This window comes from Corvus kubaryi, unplaced genomic scaffold (genome assembly GCF_017639235.1).
Source record: "Corvus kubaryi isolate FWS band 111438036 unplaced genomic scaffold, C.kubaryi_AGA036_p1.0 138, whole genome shotgun sequence".
NCBI lineage: Eukaryota > Metazoa > Chordata > Aves > Passeriformes > Corvidae > Corvus > Corvus kubaryi.
Genome location: NW_024580672.1, coordinates 7,417,812 through 7,440,179, shown reverse-complemented (window position 1 = coordinate 7,440,179; position 22,368 = coordinate 7,417,812). Strand labels below are relative to the sequence as shown.

Here is a 22,368-nt window from a genome sequence, read left to right as displayed (position 1 = left end):
GCTCACCCTTTCTAGCCCAGTGTATCAGGCACAGGATCACAGTACCCTGGGAAGAAACCTGCTGGCACCACCTCCAAATCAATCTCCAGCAAGAGCCAGGCAGCAGCTGGTGAGGGAGATGGAGCTGGGCAGGATGGTGACCAGGAGAACCCCCCCCCACACTGGAGACAACAAAAGGGGAGCACAGGGAATGAGCTGACTTCTAGAAAACATGACCTTTCAAGAAAGGCTGAACATCAGAGAACACAAAAATGATTTTTAAATGCATTGAAGTAGTTATAAAGTTATATCCTGGGAGGACAGAACAAGGAATAACGAACTGATATTGCAGCAAAGAGATCCAGAGGGCAGGGAGACCTGAGGGTAAAGAGTTCTTAGACTAGATTTCCAGAAGGGTTTGGACTCCAGCTCTGAAGGTCTTCGGTACTGGATGGGGCCACTGTCTGTTATGGATGCAGCAGAGAGACCTGATTCTTGACAAACCCATCTGATCCAACCCTATTCCAGTCTCTTATTCCTGTAGCTTTTTCTTTTTACTTTTTCCTTTCTTCAAGACATTTTGACTCCACTCAGTTATCCTTCCCCTAAGTTTTCATGGAGATAATCCACCCTATTTTTCCCTTAATTTTCTGTTGTTAAGCCTACTGAAACAGTCAAAATACAAAAAAAAAAAAACAAAAAAACAAAAAAACAACAAAAACACCAAAAAAAACCAAAAAAAACCAACCCATAAACGGCATTTGAAGTCAGCAAGATCAAAACAAATGTGAAATGTTTATGCCTGGATGTTTTCTGAAGTTTGTGTCATTTAAAAGGGAAAAACAAATCTCACAGAGATACGCAATGCAGGGCATTTTCTGAGGATTGTTTCCCACAAAAGTTGACTGCAGCTACTGCTGAAATTAAGAATTAGCTTTAGCCTTTCCAGAGATGTGCTCTCCTTTTGTGCTTTTGTTGTACTCCTCTACAAGAGACAACACCTGACAGCCTGCAGACACTGCTAATCTCTATTACAGGAAAATCACATCACTGACTCAAGAAAGTCTTTTTGCTGATGGGCAACTTAGATAAAATCTAAAAATTTAGAGCCGCACATTCTTATCTTCCCTAGCTTCATGGATAAATTCACAGCTTTCAGGGAATGTTTTTGACAGAATACAGAACAAACCGGGGAGAAGTGTGAATTCAGATTTCTGCCTGGTCTTTGTTCTCACTGGCCACTAAGGCAGCTCTGTGAGGTTTCTCTGGTCCTAAAGGCACTGACACCGTAACTGTATGCAAGAGAAGGTTGATGCTAAATTGTGGAGACAGACTTGCAGAACTGCTTTTTGTCAAAGGTTCACTAAGGGCAGGAGGCTAAAAATGTGGTGGTTTTGCTTAATTCGTTTGTTTTTCATCCCTTCATTGTTTGCAGCTCTACAAAGAAGCACTGCAGAGACTAAGCACCCATCAATGAAAAACTGTTTAAAATATCTGAGGTAGTCTAAGCTTTATGCTTCTGCTGGTTTGAGGCTTTGCTCTTCATAGCAGCTGCCAACAGCTTCCCCAGCTCCCTGTTTAAATAAAATCACTTTCCCAGCACTTGCCTGTCAATGAAACTCTGATAACACCAGCAAGTAATTCAGTACTTTAGGAGCTTTTTTCTGATCAGCATCCGTGAAACAGTAACTTTTTGTTATTTTGGCATACACCAAGCCACACATTTCTTACTTTTCATTCAGAACTCACAGGCTGTGTCTTCTAAAGCATTTTCTTCTTATTACAGTCCCTTATGAAAACACAGGGATAAATTCTGTTTGCAGGCAAATGTCCACGGAAGCCAACCCAATCACATAAAATTGCACTGAAGGATGGATTTTGGCACACTATGAGCAGTCAGTCATGGCAGCTGGAACAATATAGCAGCTAAAACAGACATTTTATTTACCACACAGGCAAATTGTTCCAATTTGATTTACAAATTAAATCAATTTCCAGGCTGGGAGAGGATGTTCTAACAAAAGATGTATGTTCCCAACACAATGATGTAGTCTCCTCTTTCTGCTTTAGTTCTTAGTGTACGTATATTTGAATGGCAGCAGTGGAAAGCAAAGCTGTGATGTATGAAAGAATGATTCCATTGTCTAAAATTTTACAATTGCTACATTCTCATATCAGTTTTCTCTGCCAGTCCAGGGTGCTTGGCTGATATCCAAGTACCTAGAATATCCAAGTACATAGAACAAAAGGCAACAGGCAGAAACTGATGCACAGGCTGTTCCACATGAATAGGAAAAAGAACTTTTTTACTGTGCAGGTGACCATGCCCTGCAATAGATTGCCCAGAGAGGGTATGGAGTCTTCCTCACTGGAGATATTCAAGAACAATCTGGACACAATCCTGTGCCATGTGCTCTGGGATGAGCAAGGAGGTTGGACACAATGGATGTGTCGTTCCAACCTGATCCATTCTGTGATTCTGCCATAACTGGTGGTCTGCAGAATCTCATTTCTGAATGTATTTTTAGTGGGTCGTCCAACACTGCATCTGTCATGACCTGTTCCCAACCATCTGTAGTTAGTTTTAGTATTTCATGTGCCTTTAGTTAATGCAAGAAAAACTGACAGCAACCAAGAGAAAAATATGTCAAAAGAAAGAAAAAGTAAAAGGTAGTTTTGAAGTTCTCTGCCTACTCTTTTAATTCAATTCAGTGTTGTGCATGTGGTAATAAATTAATCAGTTTTCAGTCATTTGTGTGTTGACATTAAGAAATACTATTTAAGGGCTCATTTGATGTGGAACCCAGTTTTTGAATAAAACAATAAGTTAACTAATAGAATCTTCAAAATCTGAAAAATTAGATATTAAAAAGATGTGAGAGGTGTTATTGTGCTTTAGCAATAAGATCTCTCTCAGTAAAGTTAAAAACAAAACCAAGATTGATATTTTGATCCTGCACGTAGGCTGGGAGAAAAGAAGTGAAATAATGTTAGATGAAAAGGGAACTGAAAATATTCAGCCCATTCCAACTGCAGTAAAATGTACCTTCAAGTGCTCTTTTACTGTAGATAATACATTATTGAACTGTAACATCAAAATGTGATAAAGAACATAAATCTTTATAAGAGAATGGATAAACAGTAGAATAACACTGCCTCTATTTTGAAAGCTGTGACGTATTAGAAAATGAGCAAGAGAGGAAAAGAAGGAAGGGTAGAGAAGATACCCACTGAGACACTTGTTTGCTCTCAAGATGGCACAACTTCAGCACTTTATAGGCACCTACAGGAGCAGAAGAACCTGAGCACGGAGCGAGTCAGCCTCTGCAGCAATTTCAGGTGCCAGTCAGGAAACATTAGCCCAGGCTGAGCTCTGTGTTGGTGAGACACCTGCACCTGCAGCCACGGGGCAGCTCTACAGAGGGGAGGCTCAGCCATGTCATTGTTCAGCTCGGTCAGGCACAGGAGTCCAGGGCACTGCTGCCACTCTGAGCAGACAGCAGGAACTGCTTAGAGGCACAGGCTCATCAGTACAGCCATAGCCCGGCTGAGCTGGGACTGGCCCATCTGATGCTCCAAAATGAGCCCTGTGATCTCCCAAACCAAAAGTTCAGCTGGCAAAACTTCAGGTACTGACCGTGCTGTAGCTGTTTTAATTTACAACATGTTTTCCCTAGTAGCTATAATGCTAAACAATGAGGAGGTGAAAAAGTTCATTTTACGCAGGTTTTTGAAACTCTTTGTAACTAAAAGTGAAATTTCAGCATCTTTGGGAATTAAATATTATAAACGTGTTTGAATCAAGCAGAACATTTAATTCCTGTAAATCACAAATGACAAGCAAATAGAGCTTGCGTGAAGTATGGCTTGCATATCTTTTACTGGAACACAGACTTCTACCTCCCACAAGACTGAAATGTTTAAGTTACAAAGAACTTTGTATTTTGGCAATATCTGTATAACAGATATTTCTTTCATCAGTTATGTTTATTACATTAGTAAACAGGAGTTACTCTTTAAGGGAAATTCAACTCCAGGATTTTTCTTTCAAAAGCTGTCACAAGAACCAAAGAGACTGACTGTACTTGCTATTTAATTTTTTATTAGATTTGCATTGCTAGAGTCTATGTTTATGAAATTTAATCTACAAGGAAGAGAAAACTTACTTTGTGTGAGACTGTCCAAGTGATTTCCTGCTGGGAACTCACTGTTCCAGCTTTGCTTAAGCAGTGTCTGCAGGAGTCAGCATTTCACTGGGTGTTTTTTCATAAGCAAGAAGTTTAACAGCCAATATTAGTGATGAGAACATCTATCTGATCATCTTAACATTATTAATAGATGCTAGTGGAATTAAATACCATATGGCATTTCACACATGGACATTATATGCCTAAAAAGATGACATAAATTAAGCTCAAAGCAGTATCTCTTTTTTTTTTTTTAACAGTTGAAATTGCTATTTGAAACACAAAAGCAAAGAAAAACTAATTTATACAGTAACAAATACTGTGATTCTCTCTTCTTCAGAACATAGAAGTATTCTATTGCCAACTGCTTTTAAGGCTCCTGTCAAACACTCTCAAGTAACGCGTTCATGTCAGCTTACTTCCATGCTTCTATCCTTTAAGAAATTGAATCTGTACGAGATTGCATGGGGACATGCTGCCAGCCAAGAACCTTTCAACAGGCTCATCTGACTACAGCCAGCGTTAAAGGTCGCTGAGGGCAGCATTAGTGTTTGGTTTTTTGCACAGAGCCTGTGCAATCATTTTTGGTGTTGCTCTGAGGCAGAGCAGAAATACTGTTTAAGGGATATTGACCAAACCCCGCTGCTGCCAGGGCTCTGTGCCCATTGCTGTGTGCGTGGGCAGGTGGGAGCGGGGAACAAAGATCTGGAGGCCTAGGACTTGGGCAAGAGAATACAGTCCTGCAAGGCCCCGCTCCGAATCTTTCTTTGCAAAGCTCGGCTGAACGGGATCAGAGGCGGGTTAGCTCCGAGCAAAGGGAACCCCGCGGTCCCTCCCGGCTGAGTGCCCGTGCCGCGGCCGGCAGGGTCCCGGCACCACCTCCGGCGGGCTGCGCTCTCGGCGGGGCTTGCCAGGGAACCGGCCTTGCACAGAGCCTGCGGCCACGTCTGCTTAAAGCAGTTTTAGTTTTCCTCTCTCACAGCACGAATCAGGTTTCAACCACGTTCAAATACTTGCATTATCTACGGCAACACCCCAAAAATATTCTGCTCCCTTTTTCACTTTAACTCCAGGAAGTCACCCCCCTTTTCATCAGCTGTGTGATCAAATGGTGCCACTGTTCCTCCTTGTTTTCTTTCCCCAAAGATAAAGGCTTGACCTCTATGAAACAGTGTCCTCATATGTTCCTTCCAGAAGCCTTCAGTTTGTCTGTAACTGGAATGCCATAAGGATGAAAAAAATTCACCCCAAAGGAGCTGAAGTTGAGGCAAGCAACTTTTTCAATATTTTAAAAGAATTTAAGGATATCCAAAGTATCAATGTGTACTCATTTCTTTCCACTCAAAGTCAAGGTAGATAGGCTGTGTGAAAAAAAATAATTTAAATCATTCCACACAGGCATTGCTCTTACTGCACAATGAGTAAGTTATGAACACTTCCAAAGACACTGTTCCCTAGTAAACAAAAAAGAAGTTTCACACACAAGCTTTCTTGAACTGCTCAATTTTAATAGAGTCAGAACAATTCTATACAACTATATACAGATTTTGAAGCATGACTAAGTATCTATTACTTCCTACATATAATGAGCAAGAATAATACAGTGGGAATAGGTCCTAGCTAAGAAATATAAACACATTTTTGCAAGGTTATTTTGCTATTCTTGATCGCAGCCGTCGCTTGATGATTAGATGATCACTTTCTTTCTTTTTTTGTTCTACAAGGATCTGAAAAAGATGCATTAAAATATGGTTATTCAGCATTTCTTCAAAGATAAATGACATTCACTTTTTAGACCTGTGTGCCCAACACCATATTTTTTCCCAGAATCTGTTTCCAGAGTTTTACCTGAGTCACTCTGGTGAAATTGACCTATTCACTGAGAGGGTGGACAGTCAGTGGAACAGGCTGGCCTGGGAAGTGGTGGAAAACATCATCCCTGTAAGTGTTCAAATAATGTGTGCATGTGGCCCTTGGGGATATGGTTTGCTGGTGTTAATCCAGTGGTGCTGGGTAAACAGTTGGGCTCAATGGTTTGGGAGGTCTTTTCCAACCTTAATAATTCTATGATTCTGTTATGTCTTTTGTCAGAGCTCTCCAGGATGGAGAGACCATCTTAGTGCATCATAACAAGCAACAAATTCCATAAACATACAAAATCCCTTTTTTGCTGGAACAAATAACAAAGTCCAAAGAAAAAGATTATCTGAATGCAGCTCTTACTTCTAGTCTCTAATATTCATTTTCTGATACTGGAAGTGTTAAGGAAACACTTTTAGCTTAAATTTCTCTAGCTTTCTCTGACTTCCCCACAATCCAGTCTTTCACCGCTTTTTTCACTTCCAAACTTCTTGCCTCATTTTGCTAAGCATTTCTGCCATTTTCTTCTTCCTCTTATGGACAGCATTTTGGGTTCTGCTGCAATTCAACAGGCTACCTTGTATGGGCAAATGCTTACCATAGCATAGGGAAGAAAGGACTGAACAGAATAAAGAGATGTACTTCCAACAGAGCAGAAGAATGCTCAGCACTACAGTTAACTGTCTAAAGCATGAAGTTGGATTTCAGAAGCAATACCTCAAACCCCAGCCTGTAAGACTCTTAGACTGGTTTAGACAGAGCCACACAATTTAAACACATCCAGAACACTATTTAGACTGTGCTTTGAAAAGCATGGATGTATCCACATGCTATTATGCCCAAATATTAGCTGGGCATAAATGGAATTGAAAAATACCTTTGGTGCTCACGTGTAAAGTTAATTGTACATGCAGACCTTTATTGTTAGTGTTTCAACCATGTCATTCCAAATCCATGGATCCCTTACTGGTCTCTGTTTCTATTTTCCCTTTATGCTACACTTAAATGAACTGCAACTACTGGAAAAACAAATTAAGACTTCACTGCTGTAGCAGAGAAAAAGTAATCCTCCACACACCACAACTAAGATATCTGTGAATCCAGATGTGAAGGTATCTCTGATTGTTCTATCACCTATACAATCAGTCAGCAGTCAATGAAAGACAGGTGAGAAAACAAAAAAAAAATAAGTAAAAGAGCAGAAAGAAAAGACCAAAAGGAATGCTTAGGTAGAATAAAGAAATAAGGTGGTATTTTCAAACCTCTTCTGCAACTCGATTAGACCTTCAGATTTGTCTTTTTCCCCTAATTGTTAATTTTAAGCTAAGATTACAGAAAAAAATTACAGTGGGCAAAACAGGAATCTTAATCACTTACTGAAGAACCAGGGATATCCAGAGGGCAAGAAATGTCAGTTGAATACAGCTTTCTCTTAGCCCGTTTTGGCTTCAGCTCATTTTCTTTGACATTTTCTGGTTCTGCAGACTTGGGAGAGCTTATTGTCTCAATAAGCTTCTTTGCTAGAGGACAAATTTTATCATAAATACATGTCATGGTTTTGTGAGCCTCAAAATTCATGAATAAAGCAGGCTTTATTAAAACAGTTTAAAAATTAAACCAGTGTAGTCCAAGGTTCAAATAAAAAAATTCCGAAGTGGTATTTGACTACAAGTTTTCTGTAGCTGGAAGGAGTTTTCTGTAGCTTCAGATGCAAATGCTTAAAGGACACATTTAAATGGCACATTAAAAATCAATTAGGATTCAGATCTCATTGAGATCTCACTTAAAGACTTTTAAGTTGAACAACAGGCTTAATTGACTGTACTTCTGTCTGCACTCTATACATTTTTATAGTTTTATCAAACCAGTACTAGTTCCATAAAGAGAAGAGAATGTACACTAGACAAAAATAAGAAATATAAGAAATAAGCAATACTATTATACAAAGAGGGAAACCATACAGGACATGGTAATAAAGGTTACAAAACAGAACTCATTTGCTCAAATTAAGTATCCAAGTTAAGGATGAAATTTTAAGTAGTCTGACTTTGGCTTCCATTGATAATAATAAATACTGTGCTCATGGTACCAATATGACAAAGGTAGAAATTTTTTTAAAATTTCACACAGTTATTAATTGCACTGTATTATGCCAGATAAGATGTACTCTGTAGTAGGACAAGCTTTCAAGTTGGTGAAGGAGTTTATTTTAACTGTCCACCTTAAATAATGACCGACTTTGTTCTAAACAAACAAATGCAAGTGTCTTTTAGAATTAAATACTGGTGATTCTCTGTGCCCTCCCCTAATTTTAATTTTTTTTTTGTAAGAAGCACAGTAACCCAGAGATCATTCTTACTGTAGGAAAAAAGAAAAACATATCCTTCAACAGAAAGTCCTAGCAATTAATCTTCCCAAGGCTATACCTAAATTTAAAAAAATCCATTAATTGCTCCATATTCAGTTTAATGAAGTCTTCCAAATATTTTCATGAGTCACTGGCTTTCAGATTTCATAGAAATAACATACATCAAAAAACATTAATAAAGTTTCCACAGCAACGAGGGGTTGCTTATAAAACAAGGTAAGATTTAGAGTTTGGATTCAGCCCTGGATTTTGTTAGAGCAGCAGGGTGAGTTTCTAAAAAAGCACAGAGTAACTACAACATTTTGGGCCTAACAGTTATCATTGCTTTTATGATAAATATGCACATATTTCACACTGCATCTTTCATTCTACCTGGTCCTCACAACCAAGACAATCTTTTCTTCTCTGCCATTCTGCAATGGCCAGAGAATAGAAAATAAGCCTTACTTATACTGTACAAACCTTTAGAATGAAAAATAGTAGGAGAACTTTGGAAAAAATCACCAATTTTCTGTAATGTCCCATCTTTCTTCTTAGCTGACTTTTTACTTAGAGTAGATTCTTGCCTTCTTAAGGGATATTCTTTTCCAAGAGATTGTGTAGTAGACATCTGTACAGAAATACAGGATCATTGTTTAAGCTAAGAATTGACTTAAGCTTCAAGTTTAATTTCATTTTATTTTACTTCAACGTTATGTCCAAGCTGACACATTGAACAAAGGTGTCAGTAGCAAACCTCATTTTCATAATATCACTACAGCAAGTAAAGTAGACAACCTCATTTTACACCTAGACGAAAGAAAATTGCCAAAGTTTCACAGAATGCATTTAAGAGCATGAGTCATAAAGGAAACAGAGGGTTGGGTTTTTTTAAATAAGGCAGATTCAAAGTTGTAGAGTATTTTATTAGACAAGCTGTTCTAATTATAAATAAAAGAATCTGGTGGGGCAAATAAATCTCTCACTCACCCTCTGAAGCTGCCCAGGTTACTACTACGGCCTAAAATAATCTTAAGGCCATGAATATAGATAAACTTTAGTTCTACTTCAAATGCATTGCCTATAACAGCACATTTTAATAGCATGCTCTATAGTCTTTTTAACTATTTAATATGCAACATCCTTCCCCTCTGAATCACTACACACTGCAGCTGGGACACTACACATTCTTGGCAAATACAGACCCTATGGCTTATAGAATTTAGTAGAAAGACAACATAAATGTTGAAGAATCCTACTGAAATACATAGATAAGGATAAGATACTGCTGGCATGAGAATATTTGCTCCTTTCACAAGTCTACCTTTACAGATAAACTAACTTCAAAAATGGAACAAAATCAAACCATTTTTTTGTTGCTTGCAGAAGGTGAATCAGCCATAGCAGGTTTTGCATTTCTTTTGTTCTCACTTTTCACAAAATCCTAAAGAAAATTAGAAGAAACTATAATTGATACCAATATTTTTATACCAATGACCGGCTAAACAAAAAGAAACAATTTGACAGAACTGATCTGTAATCCCACAGATCAGAGCTGGAGACAGGAACAAATGGCACTGTCTGGGAGAGAGAAATGTAAAAGGTAAAGTACAAATCAGGCACAAAGGGACAGAGTTTGGATCAGTTGAAGTCTATGACCTTATTCAGCAAAGCCCAGAGATCCACCACGTGGGGAACATGGGGTTTAAATAACACCCTACTTATATCCCTGGGATCTCAGCAGAAAATCAGAAGTTAGAGTTTTAACAAATGATCAGAGTAACAAACAGAAAAGTTGCACAGAAGATTTTGTCAGTTGGTCTAGTTCACACCTCATTCATCTCTACACTCTTCCTTTTCCTTCTTGGCCTGAGCATTTTAACTGTAACTGGTGAGGTGCTGCCCTGGTGCTTCACCTCCATCTTATGGGGTTGCAGAGGTGTGAACTGGATTTCCATCTCTGGTTTTGGGAACCGACTAGTTTTTCCATCCTCTGTGGATACTTCTGTAGAGTCCAGGACAATTTCAGAATGGTCCTGCAAGTATATGGAAATTGTAAGAAAACAAGTTTTAAACTAACTATGAGTTAAATACTATATAATACATATTACATGCCCCCCCCAGTGGATTGCAAAGTAGGTGTTCTATTTTCCAGCTGTTAGCTTTCAGAACACTTATAAGAGAAGTGAAGAAATCTGCTTCAATTACAGCAGAGTTTAACCCTTATTATCTAAAACCTTTTTTGTTAAATTTTGAACTTATTTGGATCTATGATCACAGAACTTTCCTTGCTGAACTCAGCCTGATACTTTGTTTCCAAGTCATTTTTCCTCAAGGGTAGAGAGCCTTAGTGATTGTCTCCATCCTAACTCTGCTGCTCCTTAGAAAAGTGTATTTCTCTAGCTTATCTTTAGGGATTTCTCTTCCCCTCTTACACTAGAGAATTCCCAAGTAGCTGATGTTCCTCCTTACATTGGTTCACCCTGAAGGGTACCTCCTTCCTCTTAGAAAGGAAAATGATAAAAGTTCATGGAACGCCAAAAGGTAGTTCTCCAACAGGCTCTGCTGGGATTCTGAGAGGGAATCCCACCCAGAATCCCAGCAGCACTGCATTCCCAAGAATGGAGCAGACTAATAGGGTTGCCCAGGAACGGTTAGTTCATTAGCTAACAAAGCTACACACAGGATTCCTACAGTGGAAGAAAGCAAACCGCAGTCTGCCCTGCTATTGGTCATCCATTTAAAACGGTTTATATTTTTTTCCCAGATGACTTATCTAATAATCAGCCACTTCATTTGCAGCACTGAGAGGTAAGTTTTCAAGAGCACACAGCTGAATTCAGATATAATTATTCACATGATTATACTACACAGCTTTTATTTCTAGCTTTGTGTACACTTCAAATACTATTTTGGTTTGGTTTTGAGTAGGATGTAAGATACTGTTTTGTTCTTATGAGCCCCCATATGGACTGGTTAATTACAGAATCATCTCCCTACGTGACAGGTGACATCGTGAAAGTGCTGTGAGTTGAAATTCCCTTAACACTGACATAATCAAACTGAGATGACACTACAAATACCAGGTCTCCAGATCTCTAGAACCTGGATTAGTTAACTAGTTTTTGCCTCAGGTGTAAAGGTTCTATAATGTATAGAGAGGTAATACTCGATTAACTAAAGTACTTATTTTCTGAGAGTGATTGTGAAAGAATGGATAAGAACTTAGAACTGAAGGTACAGGTAAAGTACAAAGAAGTTTTGGGAGATTTGCAGAACTATATACAGAAATATATACTGAAAAAAACCCCAGAATTATTAACATATCATTAGTACATAAACAAACATACCTCTTTGTTTACAGACTGATCAATTTTAACTTGTCCTTCTTCAGGTAAAGGTACTTCTGCCAAAGACTGAAGATTTTCATGCTTAATCTGCTGTTTCATATCCTTTATAAAGTCATCTTTCTCTGCCAGCTGTTTCCTTAGATCTTCTATGTCAGTTTCCTTATCCTAATAAACATAACGAAAATTGCCACAAATTTTAGGACTGTCAAAAGAAAGTAATATATATCACGAGCATCATTGTGATTACTTGGTCATACCAGTTTTATAACTGCAGGCTAAACCAGCCAGGTATCCAATACAAAGGCAATAATTTAATGCCTCTATGTAAAGTGAAGAAAAGTTTTCTAAGAGTCTGAGGAAACCTAACACAAAACCTTCTATTTTACTATACTTATTTAGAATTCTAAGTTCACCTTCCATTTGCTCATGAAGTTCTTGGTGCAGTGAAACAGACAACAAATGGGAGAGTTGTTTCAGATATCCAGTCCAAATTCACAATCAGTGTGTTTACTTGCACTACTAAATATTTTCAAATTCCAATTACTATTAAAAATTCAGTTTCAAACAAACATAAAGCTTTTCTTTTTAAATTAGCTGCAAATGGTTTCAATATGACAGTGTTTAAGAACAAAAAATAGAGCCAGAATGCAAAGAGCAACTACAGTATTTTGCAGAATTAATGAGTAACAAAAAACCCCCAAAAAATCACACAGAAAGAATAAAGAGAATTGACCTTTTCTGAAGCCATTAGTGCAGCCTGTTTCAGCTCTTCTATTTCTTTATCTTTTTGTACGACACTAGAGGCCAAAGTCTTGAGCTGTACTTCCAAAGCTTCTACTAGTTCATCTCTTTCTTCACGCCACTTCTGAAGATTGCTGTCCTTCTCTACCAGCTGTGCAGCAAGTCTTTCCTAAATATTGAAAAAGGTAAGTTAGAATAGAACACCACTTCTAGGCAGTATCTGAACTCTTCTGCTAGTTTTGTTTTGCAGTTAGCACTATTTTATGGCTTTAGTCAGCCTAAGAGCTTATGCAGCTCTTATAAAGCTCACATAGAACTAGTTTCAGTACAAATATGCAAGAGTAAGCCATGTTGCAATTAGAAAATCTGTATTTATACTCTTTGTGAAGAGAATTTTCTTTTTGAGAACCACAGCTCCTATTTGCTCACTTGAAGATTTTATTAATAACAATTCTCAGGTAAGAAAAGTCACAGATAAAGTAAAAGTAGTTGTAAGCTCCTAAAATCCTCCTGTACTGATTGCAGGTCCATAAAGGCATTGCTACCTACTTCTAGATGCAAATGCAATTTTAGATTGCAGAAGTTCATATAATAATTTCATCTGATAAAAAAATTACAACCTTGATGGAGTCCAGTGAGCAAGCAGGGTGTCTTAGTCAATAACTATCAGTCTCCCCAGTGCTAGCACATATTACCACAGCATACTGACCAAGTATTTTCCAATGTAAGTTTTCTTTGCTTTTAAGGAGCAATTTGTTAAAGTGTAGGTTATTTATTGGTGTTTTACACACAAAAGGAAATCTGAAGACTTCATAGAGAGGTGGTAGTGATGGGACAGGAAGGAACAGGCATGTTAAGCTCCATTATGTACAAAGTTTTTTCATTTTATGATCCTCCTATTCTTCCTTTTTCGTATTGAGAACATCTCATTCGGGCTTTGTCCTGTGAGAAAGTCAGGGAACTGACTAAGGCCAGCTACTCTCAAGTGCCCCCACTGTTCAACACTTGACATGTTATTTACTCTGTACTGAAGACACCACAGGACCCTGCTGAGACAAAGTCACTTACAATTTCTGCTTGTTGCTTTACATGATGTTCTCTATCCTCCACAAACTTTCTCATTTCCCTATTGCGATGGTTCTCAGCTTCTTTTACTTGATTTATGAGTCCCATTTTTTCCTCAAGCCACTTTTTTCTATCAGTTTGATACTTTGCCTCATTTTCCTAATTTGATGAAACCAGAAACAAAATTGTAAGTAGAGAGAAAAAAAAAAGACTTAAAATTCAGAATACCATTGAACGGATTAATTTCAGAAACATAACAGAAGCAGTAGCATAGTTTTACTCTAGCATACTCCAAGATAAAAGTATTATACTCTCATTTGTTCTTCTATATTGAAAAAAATTATCAATTTTAAGCATTTCTTATTCAGATTGACACATCTTCATGGAACAGAGTTTTTTTTTTTTCCTCAAAGCATTCTGAGTAAATCACAGATACTAGAAAAGTTACACCAAAAGTAATGGTAAAGAGACACTTCTACCTTACAAATCCCCAATCTTTTATGCTACCTTAAAGGTCATGTTAGAAAACTAACCTCTGCTTCAAGACTGAAAGTGAGTACAGTTCAATGCAGTACAGTTTGAATGGCAGGCAGAGATAGCATGTACCTACAAATGCCACTCTAATCCACAGCAATTTTGTCTCCTTTTCTATCACAATCAAACCTGTTGTCAGACATTCTACCATATAAGGCAGCAAGCACCTGTAAAGTTGCTTAGAAAATAAGTCTACTTTCCATTGCAAGGAGAGTTAAAGGAAAGTCCTCAGCATTACAGGAAGGGCTTACAGGTTATGCAGCAAGCACAAGATCTTGAGAGAGTCTGGTTTAGCAACTGATAGGAAAGATCTCTGGAGCTGATATCAGGAGTTGGATTAAGACAACTAAGAGGAGACCAGCTACAGAATCACTGTGCATGGCAGTAGCAAAACGTAGGGCAGGGTGCACTCCATTATGGGGCATCAGTGATGCCGCATGAAAAGATTCTTCAGAGGAGGTTTCCTTTACCAGTGTAATAACTTATCATATCATGCTCTAGGCTCTTGAAGACAATGATCCCCAAAAAATTTAGACTCCTAAATGGCCTTAGATTTAAGTATGAATTATATCATTATGTTTTACCTTCAGCTCTTTTTGCAGTTTTATTAATTCCTCATTTTCATTTATGGTATTCTCCTCATTTTTGCTCATCTTTTGCTGCCAGTCACTATTGCACTGGTTATTCAGCTCTCTATATTTCTGCTTCCATGCTTCCAGTTCTAGTCAGAACACAAAATGAGATCACATAATGCATAATTTTAAACATGTATTTAAACATGTTCACATCCTTCTACTAAAGTTGCTTGGGTTTATCAGCTATGATCACAGACAACAGAAGCCTTTTAGGAAATTGCCACTTGTTACATAAAACTAATGCCTAAATAACAATTGACAAGTAAAACCAGAAATGTAAAGCACTATTCAAATGTAAAACACATTCAAAACAATTTTGCTTCCCTGCTCCCTTTCCATGGAGAGATTACCCAAAACTAATCTGTTGGTCTCTTCTAATTTGGCTTCAAGCACTTGATCTTGTTCAATCTGAGTCTGTTCTTGTTCTTCTAATGTCATCCGCATATCTGCAATTATTTTTTCCTTTGCACACAGATCTGAAAATTTGAAAATAAATTTACAGATGAGCCTCCTATTTGCCACCATTTGCTCCCAAAGTGCTTTAATTACAAGTCATTTCTCCATTCCCTGAGATCAAAAATTCTATTAGAAGGAAATAGAGCATCTGTACTGAACTATCCACATCCCAAACTCTTAAGCAATTCTATGCTCACCAACTTAGATGTGTGTTTTGGTGTTAAATGTCAGACTCTGGCTTGTATGCCTATGAGAAACTAACTACTTCAACTACTAAATGTTTATTAAATCTGCAGAAACATCATGCCAGCATGCACAATATTGTGCTAGTTCATGCTTTTGTTAAAATGGGCAACTAAAATAGCAAGTAAACCCCACTATTTAATAAGTTAACGCTAACACTTTATCCGAGGCTTATGTTTCTTTGCTTACAAATATATCTAATAACAATTCAATAAAAATTACTTTCTGACTGTGAGATTTTAATGTCCAGGTTGGAGTGTCTTGGTACTCTAAACATACAAGACTCCCCAAATTTGTTATCGGCATGATCAGTCATTATGTTGTCATTGCACACACACAAAAAAATTGGAACGATAATGGCTCTTTCTGACCTTTATGTGTTTTCTCGTATTGTTTGGAGACTTCTTCCAGCTTTTCTTTATTCAACTGCTCCTGAATATCACATTGAAAGCAAATTAAAGAAGTTAAAACATGCTGAAAGGAACAAATACCTATGCTAGAAATTAATAGCTTTTCATTTCGAACTTAATAAATAATGAATAAAGTACTTGAGACAAATGGTCCCAATGAATAAGTTCTTCATCTAGTATAAAGTAGTGTTCCAGCTGTTTAAAAAAATAAAAAGAGACATTACTACTAATGTATCTAAGTGTCCCTAATCAGAAACTCTGCAGGTATTAAGTACTTATTACTAGACAGATTGTCAAATTGTTTTAAATAATGTCCTGATTGAGAATTTCTTTAAACATTTTTCATTCATCTGTTAAAACTAATTTCAGGTGGCTACTCTTATTTTTACCCCAGCTTCTGTAAGCTTTCTCCAGCTGCTTGGAAAACTTGCCTCGTTAGTAGATTAGTTAGAAAATTAAGAGCAGGTAAAATTTTAGAAAACAAAATACCTTTTTAAGTTGCAGGATTGTGCGCTGTTTGAACTCTAATTCTTCACTAAACTGCTTTTTAATTTTCTCAAGTTCATTAACTTGTTTTCTCAGGGATTTTTCCTCAGTTTGCATTGTACACACCTGCAAAAAGACAGCAAGCAAAACCTATATTTAGTTAAAAGCCTTTTACAATCTCTAAGTTACCTAGATAACCAACTACTTTAATCAGAGTCAAATTTTTGCAAGCATCTTCACTGAATTTGAGGGGCTGGTAGTGCACAAGCAAAGATACTCTAAATGTATCACTCAAAATAGCCTTACTATGAGTTTCTTTTAACATCCACAGATTGAGATTTGTGAAAACAGGTTTCACTAACAGAAGTCCAAACTTGCAGAAAAACATTTTGCCTATGGTTACCAACCTCTTTTTGTACTTGCTTAATTTGTTTCTTGGCATCATAAAACTTCTCTTTCAAATCTGTGTATTCTTCCTCTTTCCTCTGCAAATCTTTTTTCAAACTTTGTACCAGGGCAGAGCTCTCCGAAAGATCTTTACGTAGCCTTGGGTTAGAAATTAAGAGACATAAATAAAATTAGTCTTATATATTAACTCAGGCTCTTCGCTGGTTTTATTTGCAAACAGAATCTCAGCTCTATCAGATCAGTGACAAGCCTTATAATTTTATGTTTGGATTTCCATTTCTTATTATATGAGCTTGAAGTAACAAACTGCTCAGATTCACTTCTGAACACTCAATTTTTTAAAATATTATCTTCTAAGCACAGTAGATCAACCATTTTTGTCATTAGGTGACCTTACAAATTAGAAAAGCCCAAGGTTAATATCAAATAAGTTTGAAGTTGATAACTACATCCTAGCTCTTGTAAGTATCAAGATAAATAAAAAGAAAAATGGAAAAGGCCAATAATATTGCAATAACTCCTGCCATCACAAGTTCTGCAAAGTAAACAATAAGTTTGATGAGTTTATTTTGTGATCACATTTATTTCAAAGAGTTTCTAAGAAGACATCTTGGACTTTTAAACTAACTAAAGGAAGGTTTTTTAGGTCCTATAATTGGCAATCCAATACAAGGCCTCACAAAAAGAAATCCTTTCAAAGTCTCACCAGCGCAGGGTTGGGGATCATCAGACCTTCATGCCAGATTGTACTTTGGAGCATGTGCAGTTTGCACAGATATGGCACTAAAGAAACCATAGCCAGGAGAAGGGCTGCATAGCATCTTAAAGCTATTTTTACATAATTGAAATTTCCTTGCCATATAGCAAATATAATCTCTCAGATACATGTAATCTCCTATTTCTTACAGATTTAAAAAGTAGAGGGTACTAGGGAAAGTTCTACCCTCTACACTGATACCTTAGGTTTTAACTTTTATGTTTTTCAAATCCTCTACTGCCTAGTGTGCAACTCTGAAGTTTCTTGTGACCTGTTAGCTGCTGTTATGCTGGTTAGACATAACAAGCCTCTCTAGGCTTCCACCTCAAGGACAGCAGGCCCCAAAATGTGTAAACTAAAAGCCTCTGAACGGGGGGGCCAACTTGGGGTAATTACATCATGAACTGAGGTTATAATTGGAGAATTAACCCTGAGATGCAAATGGACCAAACTTATAAAAGGGTGAAGAACCCGTGACCCATTGTCCATCTTGGGTGTAGCCTTTTGACTGCCCAGGGTGTACCTTTGAAGGTCCTTCAAACAAATACCTCCTTTCATTCTCTTACTCTTGTCTAGTCTCTGTGTTTTAGGGGGCCACCTCAGGCATCAACACCCATTATTCCTTTGAGTCTTACAGTAGAATAGCTATTACAAAAACCATCTATTTATCATCTGCTTCCCCCCCCCCCTTTCTTCCTTTCCTTTTACCATTCAGTCCTTTCCAAAGAAAACATATCCTACTTTTATACACATTATAGGATATAACATTATACTACATAATTTCTTTCAGAAAGTATCTGCAACAAAACTATTAGAAATCCCCAAATAATTAATTTCAATGTATGCTCCTATTTCCCTGCACAATAGTTCCACATGATTTAGATGTATATTCTTGAAAGAATATACAAACATGTGAGGAAAACATAGCCAGCAGAATATACAAATATAAAGTTCAAGTAGTATATTCAAACTTTTCAAAGAAGCAGTTTGGTTAATCAAGTTTATAAACATGCAAATGTGTTATGTCAAAATAAACTGATGTTGACATAAGGGAGTTTTAACTTAATTTTATTCTCAAAGGGTTAGGAGTAATCTCATTATTTACTTACAGTTCTGTAGACTGTATTTGCTCATACTCATTTTTCTCCTTTTCCTGAAGAACATGTTTCATGGTCTCCAAACTGCTCATCAACTGCTCAACTTCATCCTTCAGATTTTCTTCTCGATCACTGAGTTCTTTCAGTTTTTTGTCTAAACTGGTACATTTCTCTTGCAGAGCTACGGTATTACTTTCTAGATTTAAAATAGTAGATTCTTTTTCTTTTAGTTTTTCTTCTAATTCTCTCATGCTGTCATCTTTTGCCCTAAAAGCCTCCAACAGGCATTCAAGATCTCTTATTTTTCCCTCGTAGCTGGTAACTTTCTCCTGAAACTGTGCAATTACTCTCTGATCTTCTGCAGCCTTGTTTTCAAAATCCTGAGTTTTCTTCTGGATTTGCTCTTGTAATTGATTCATAAGATCTTTTTCCTTTACAGACTGATGATCTTGATTTGTAATCTCATTTAATTTTATTTTTAGTTGATTACTGTAGTTCTCACTATCATAAAGTCTCTTCTCTAAATCTTCAACTCGTTGAAGTAGTTGTTGAATCTGATGACTTTTTTGTGAGGAAGCCTTAATCATAATTTTGCATTCTTCCCAAATACTTTCAATACTGTGGTGAAAGGAGCTCTCCTGTCTCAGATCTGCTGTAGAAGCAGTTTGGAACTGCATGGATAGAGGACTCATCTGAGCTGTTTGTGGTTCATCTCTTTGAGGGTCTAAGGAATCCTTTAGGTTAACTGAGTCTATATCCACAGCAGAAGATTCTGAGTGACACTTATACAATTCACCTAGCTGGGACTGCATTGTTTTAATTTGTGACACTTTATCAATTATATTTTGTTTAGCGCCTCTTACATCGTTATTTAGCTGAATAATCTTCTCTTCTTGTTCCTTATTTATGGTTTTCTGTTTGTCCAATTCAGAAACAGTCTCCTGATATTCAGCTCGACATTGTTGAAGTTCTCCACTTAAACCAACAGCCCTTTCTTCAGAAGCAGAGAGCTTGAGCTGCAAGCTTGCTATCTGCTGATTTAACTCTTCTTTTTCCTTTTTTTCTCTTTGGCATTGTTCTTCAAGTGCAGCCATCTGACCTTCCAAAGTTTCTGTTTTTTCCTTCAGTGCTAGTATTTCCATGCAGGTGTCAGAATTATTAGCTCTCTTTAGATCAAGAGAGTAATTTTCCCAATTCTCCCTCTTATCTCCTAAAAACAAAACCAAAATAACATCAAGAACAAGTAAATTCCCATATAGCTGAGGTTAATTAAAATCAACAAGTCCCTAGCAACATCAAATTGTAATTGCTGTGTGGAAAATTAGCACCACCTAAAAGCCAGACCCTTAGAGCATTTTAGAACCTGGAAGTTGTTATAAATCTCTGAGATGTTTTATATGCAATAAAGTGCTTCTTGGACTTCTAGGCATAACTTGCAGAAAGACGTGTCCAGAAGACTTAAAAAAATTTTGCTACAGTTCTATTCCAACCTTCTATTCTGCCCCACTAGCAGAAAAATCTAGCTAATTTTACTAGTATTTGCAATGCCTATGAGCTAGATAACATTCACAGTGATATCCAGTTTCTACCTCCACTGACTCAACAATCTCTTTAAATAGAGCCAGCAATTACCCATCCTCCATTTAGGGAAGCAATGGTGTCATATGCTTTTCTGAGAAGTTTTATGCACACTATATCACCTTACTTTAAAAACAAAGCTAAAAATCCAGCACAAGTTTGTTTTGGCTTTGTGTTTGGAACCTTCCTTTCTTATGTATTCAATAGGTTTCCAAACTAGATAAAAGGATAACTATTAATGCCCACACCTAATACATTGCAGGTAAAGTTCTCCAAGAAAGATTTACAACATATCATCCCAATCCAAAATTTCCATATTTTATTAAGACTATTTTCACAAAGTAATGAGCCATTCTAACTAAAACCACATGTATTTCATCACTTTCCAAACTGACTCCAGCTGTATTTCACACAAGTGTTTAAGAATCCAGTTGTGTCCCTTTAGTAACATTTCACTATTAAATCAAGCCTGACTATCTCTAAGGATTAGGCCATCATAGCTATGCACTACAGGAAGCTGCTATGGATTCTTGCGAGTACTGCACCTACAGTAAGGTAGAGTTAGTTAGGCAACCATCTCACTTTGGGACCATTAAGCACATGTATACTGCATGGAAATATCCTCTGAACAGAGCCAACAAGTTGTATAGTCACTAAATTTGAGTCACTAACAAAAGGCCATTCTGAAACATTAGCAATAGCGATTTGGTTTTTGAATAATCAAAGCCAACAGGACACTTTGCTCCTGCTTGCCCATAGTTTTCCTATGTTAACAGGATACATCAAGGGCTTCTGCTAGCTCAGCCACAACAGCAGCTTTACTGTAGCATATAAGGTCATATTTTTAAATCCGACAAGATTAAAAATTTTGGATTTGGAAATGGTTTTCTTTGAAAGCCCAGTTGTGTAGTCCTAAGAAAACAGATCAGACAAAATATTAGATATTCCTCTCCCTGGACTGGAGTTTTGCAAACTTCACTAAAAGGGAGAGGTCCTGAGGTGTCCTAACACATGGTTTGCCGAAGTCACTAGTCTTGGCTTCAAATGGCACTTACTTCAAGCCGTACAAACAACAGAAGTGCCCTACTGGATCCCACAGCATCAGCTGACCTAGACTAATATTTTTATCTCCTTTTGCTACTGCTGGGAGGCCCAGCCATTCTCTATGGACTTTTCTTGACACTGAAGAATTGAGACTATACTGCTTCTTAACTCTTTCAGTCTCTATCCATGAACCTGTTGGCTGTTACCTTGTCTAACTATGCCTGCAATCTGAGAATTACCTGCCTCTCCCCACCTTCTAGGGCAGCAAACATTAGAGGTGCAATACCCTCTGCATGAAGTGCTTTGTTAATGGAATCATAGAAGATCTTGAGTTCAAACAGACCCTCAATGATCATCAAGAGCAGGGCTGCTCTCCAGCCTCTCACTCCCCAGTCTGTACTTAGAGCAAGGGTTACCCTGGCCCAGGTGCAGAATAAGGCACTTGTCTTTGTTAACTTCATAGGGTTGGTGATTGCCCAGCTCGCTCCCTCTGCAGGGCCTCCCTGCCTTCAAGGGAGTCAACAGCTATCATTGGCAAACTTAAGATAGCTTTGGGTCCTGCATCCAAGTTGTTTATGAAGATAGTGAAGAGAACTGGGCTCATTATGGAGCTCTTGGGAACCCCACTAGTGCCTGATGTTACCCCATTGAGTAGAACTCTTTGCTCCACAAACTTAAGACTGATGTACTACTGTGAGTGGTCCCTTGTTCTTTCACTGCACAATGTAATAAATGACAGTCCAACATTCAGTTTATTCACTGTATCCTCATTTTTCTGTGAATATGTGAATTTGACAATTCTCCTTTTACAGAAAGGAAAGGCCTTTCACCTTCCTTTTGCATATGCTTTCCATAGTTCTATGAGAAACTAAAGCAAGCTGGGCCCTGAAGTCATGTTAGAGGCAGATAGCTCTTACAAATGCCATTTTGCACAAGTCCTATATAGCCCACTTATTAACAGACTTTATTCATCTGATAAGTTGACAGATAAAGCAAGAAACGCAAAAAGACTGAAAATGCAAGCATGAGAGCTGTACAAAATATGCCATTTGTGGACTTAACCTTTCCACTTGAATGGAAGTAAAATTCATTTTCCTCCTTTACCAGCCCCTTGACCAGAGCTGGTGTGTTCACAACATGCACACAGAACGAAATATCAAGGTTCACAGCACTTACTATTACTGAACAATC

The 22,368-nt window shown here is 37.5% G+C and overlaps 1 protein-coding gene across 4 annotated transcripts in view; it reads right to left on the bottom strand.

The window, feature by feature from the left end:
* Nucleotides 1-5,655: 5,655 nt before the first annotated feature.
* KIF20B (kinesin family member 20B) overlaps nt 5,656-22,368 on the bottom strand; it is a 34,723-nt gene continuing 18,010 nt past the window's right edge. For all 4 annotated transcript variants that reach the window (XM_042018925.1, XM_042018924.1, XM_042018927.1 and 1 more), the window contains 14 exons: nt 18,568-19,765; nt 16,701-16,839; nt 16,297-16,419; nt 15,769-15,829; nt 15,049-15,174; nt 14,648-14,784; nt 13,533-13,688; nt 12,457-12,633; nt 11,724-11,888; nt 10,206-10,409; nt 9,740-9,817; nt 8,857-9,004; nt 7,404-7,546; nt 5,656-5,893 (listed from right to left, as the gene is read on the bottom strand). In XM_042018925.1, the coding sequence (XP_041874859.1) occupies nt 5,816-5,893; nt 7,404-7,546; nt 8,857-9,004; nt 9,740-9,817; nt 10,206-10,409; nt 11,724-11,888; nt 12,457-12,633; nt 13,533-13,688; nt 14,648-14,784; nt 15,049-15,174; nt 15,769-15,829; nt 16,297-16,419; nt 16,701-16,839; nt 18,568-19,765 (2,933 nt within the window). In that variant the 3' untranslated portion in view covers nt 5,656-5,815. The remainder of the gene's footprint in view (nt 5,894-7,403; nt 7,547-8,856; nt 9,005-9,739; nt 9,818-10,205; nt 10,410-11,723; nt 11,889-12,456; nt 12,634-13,532; nt 13,689-14,647; nt 14,785-15,048; nt 15,175-15,768; nt 15,830-16,296; nt 16,420-16,700; nt 16,840-18,567; nt 19,766-22,368) is intronic.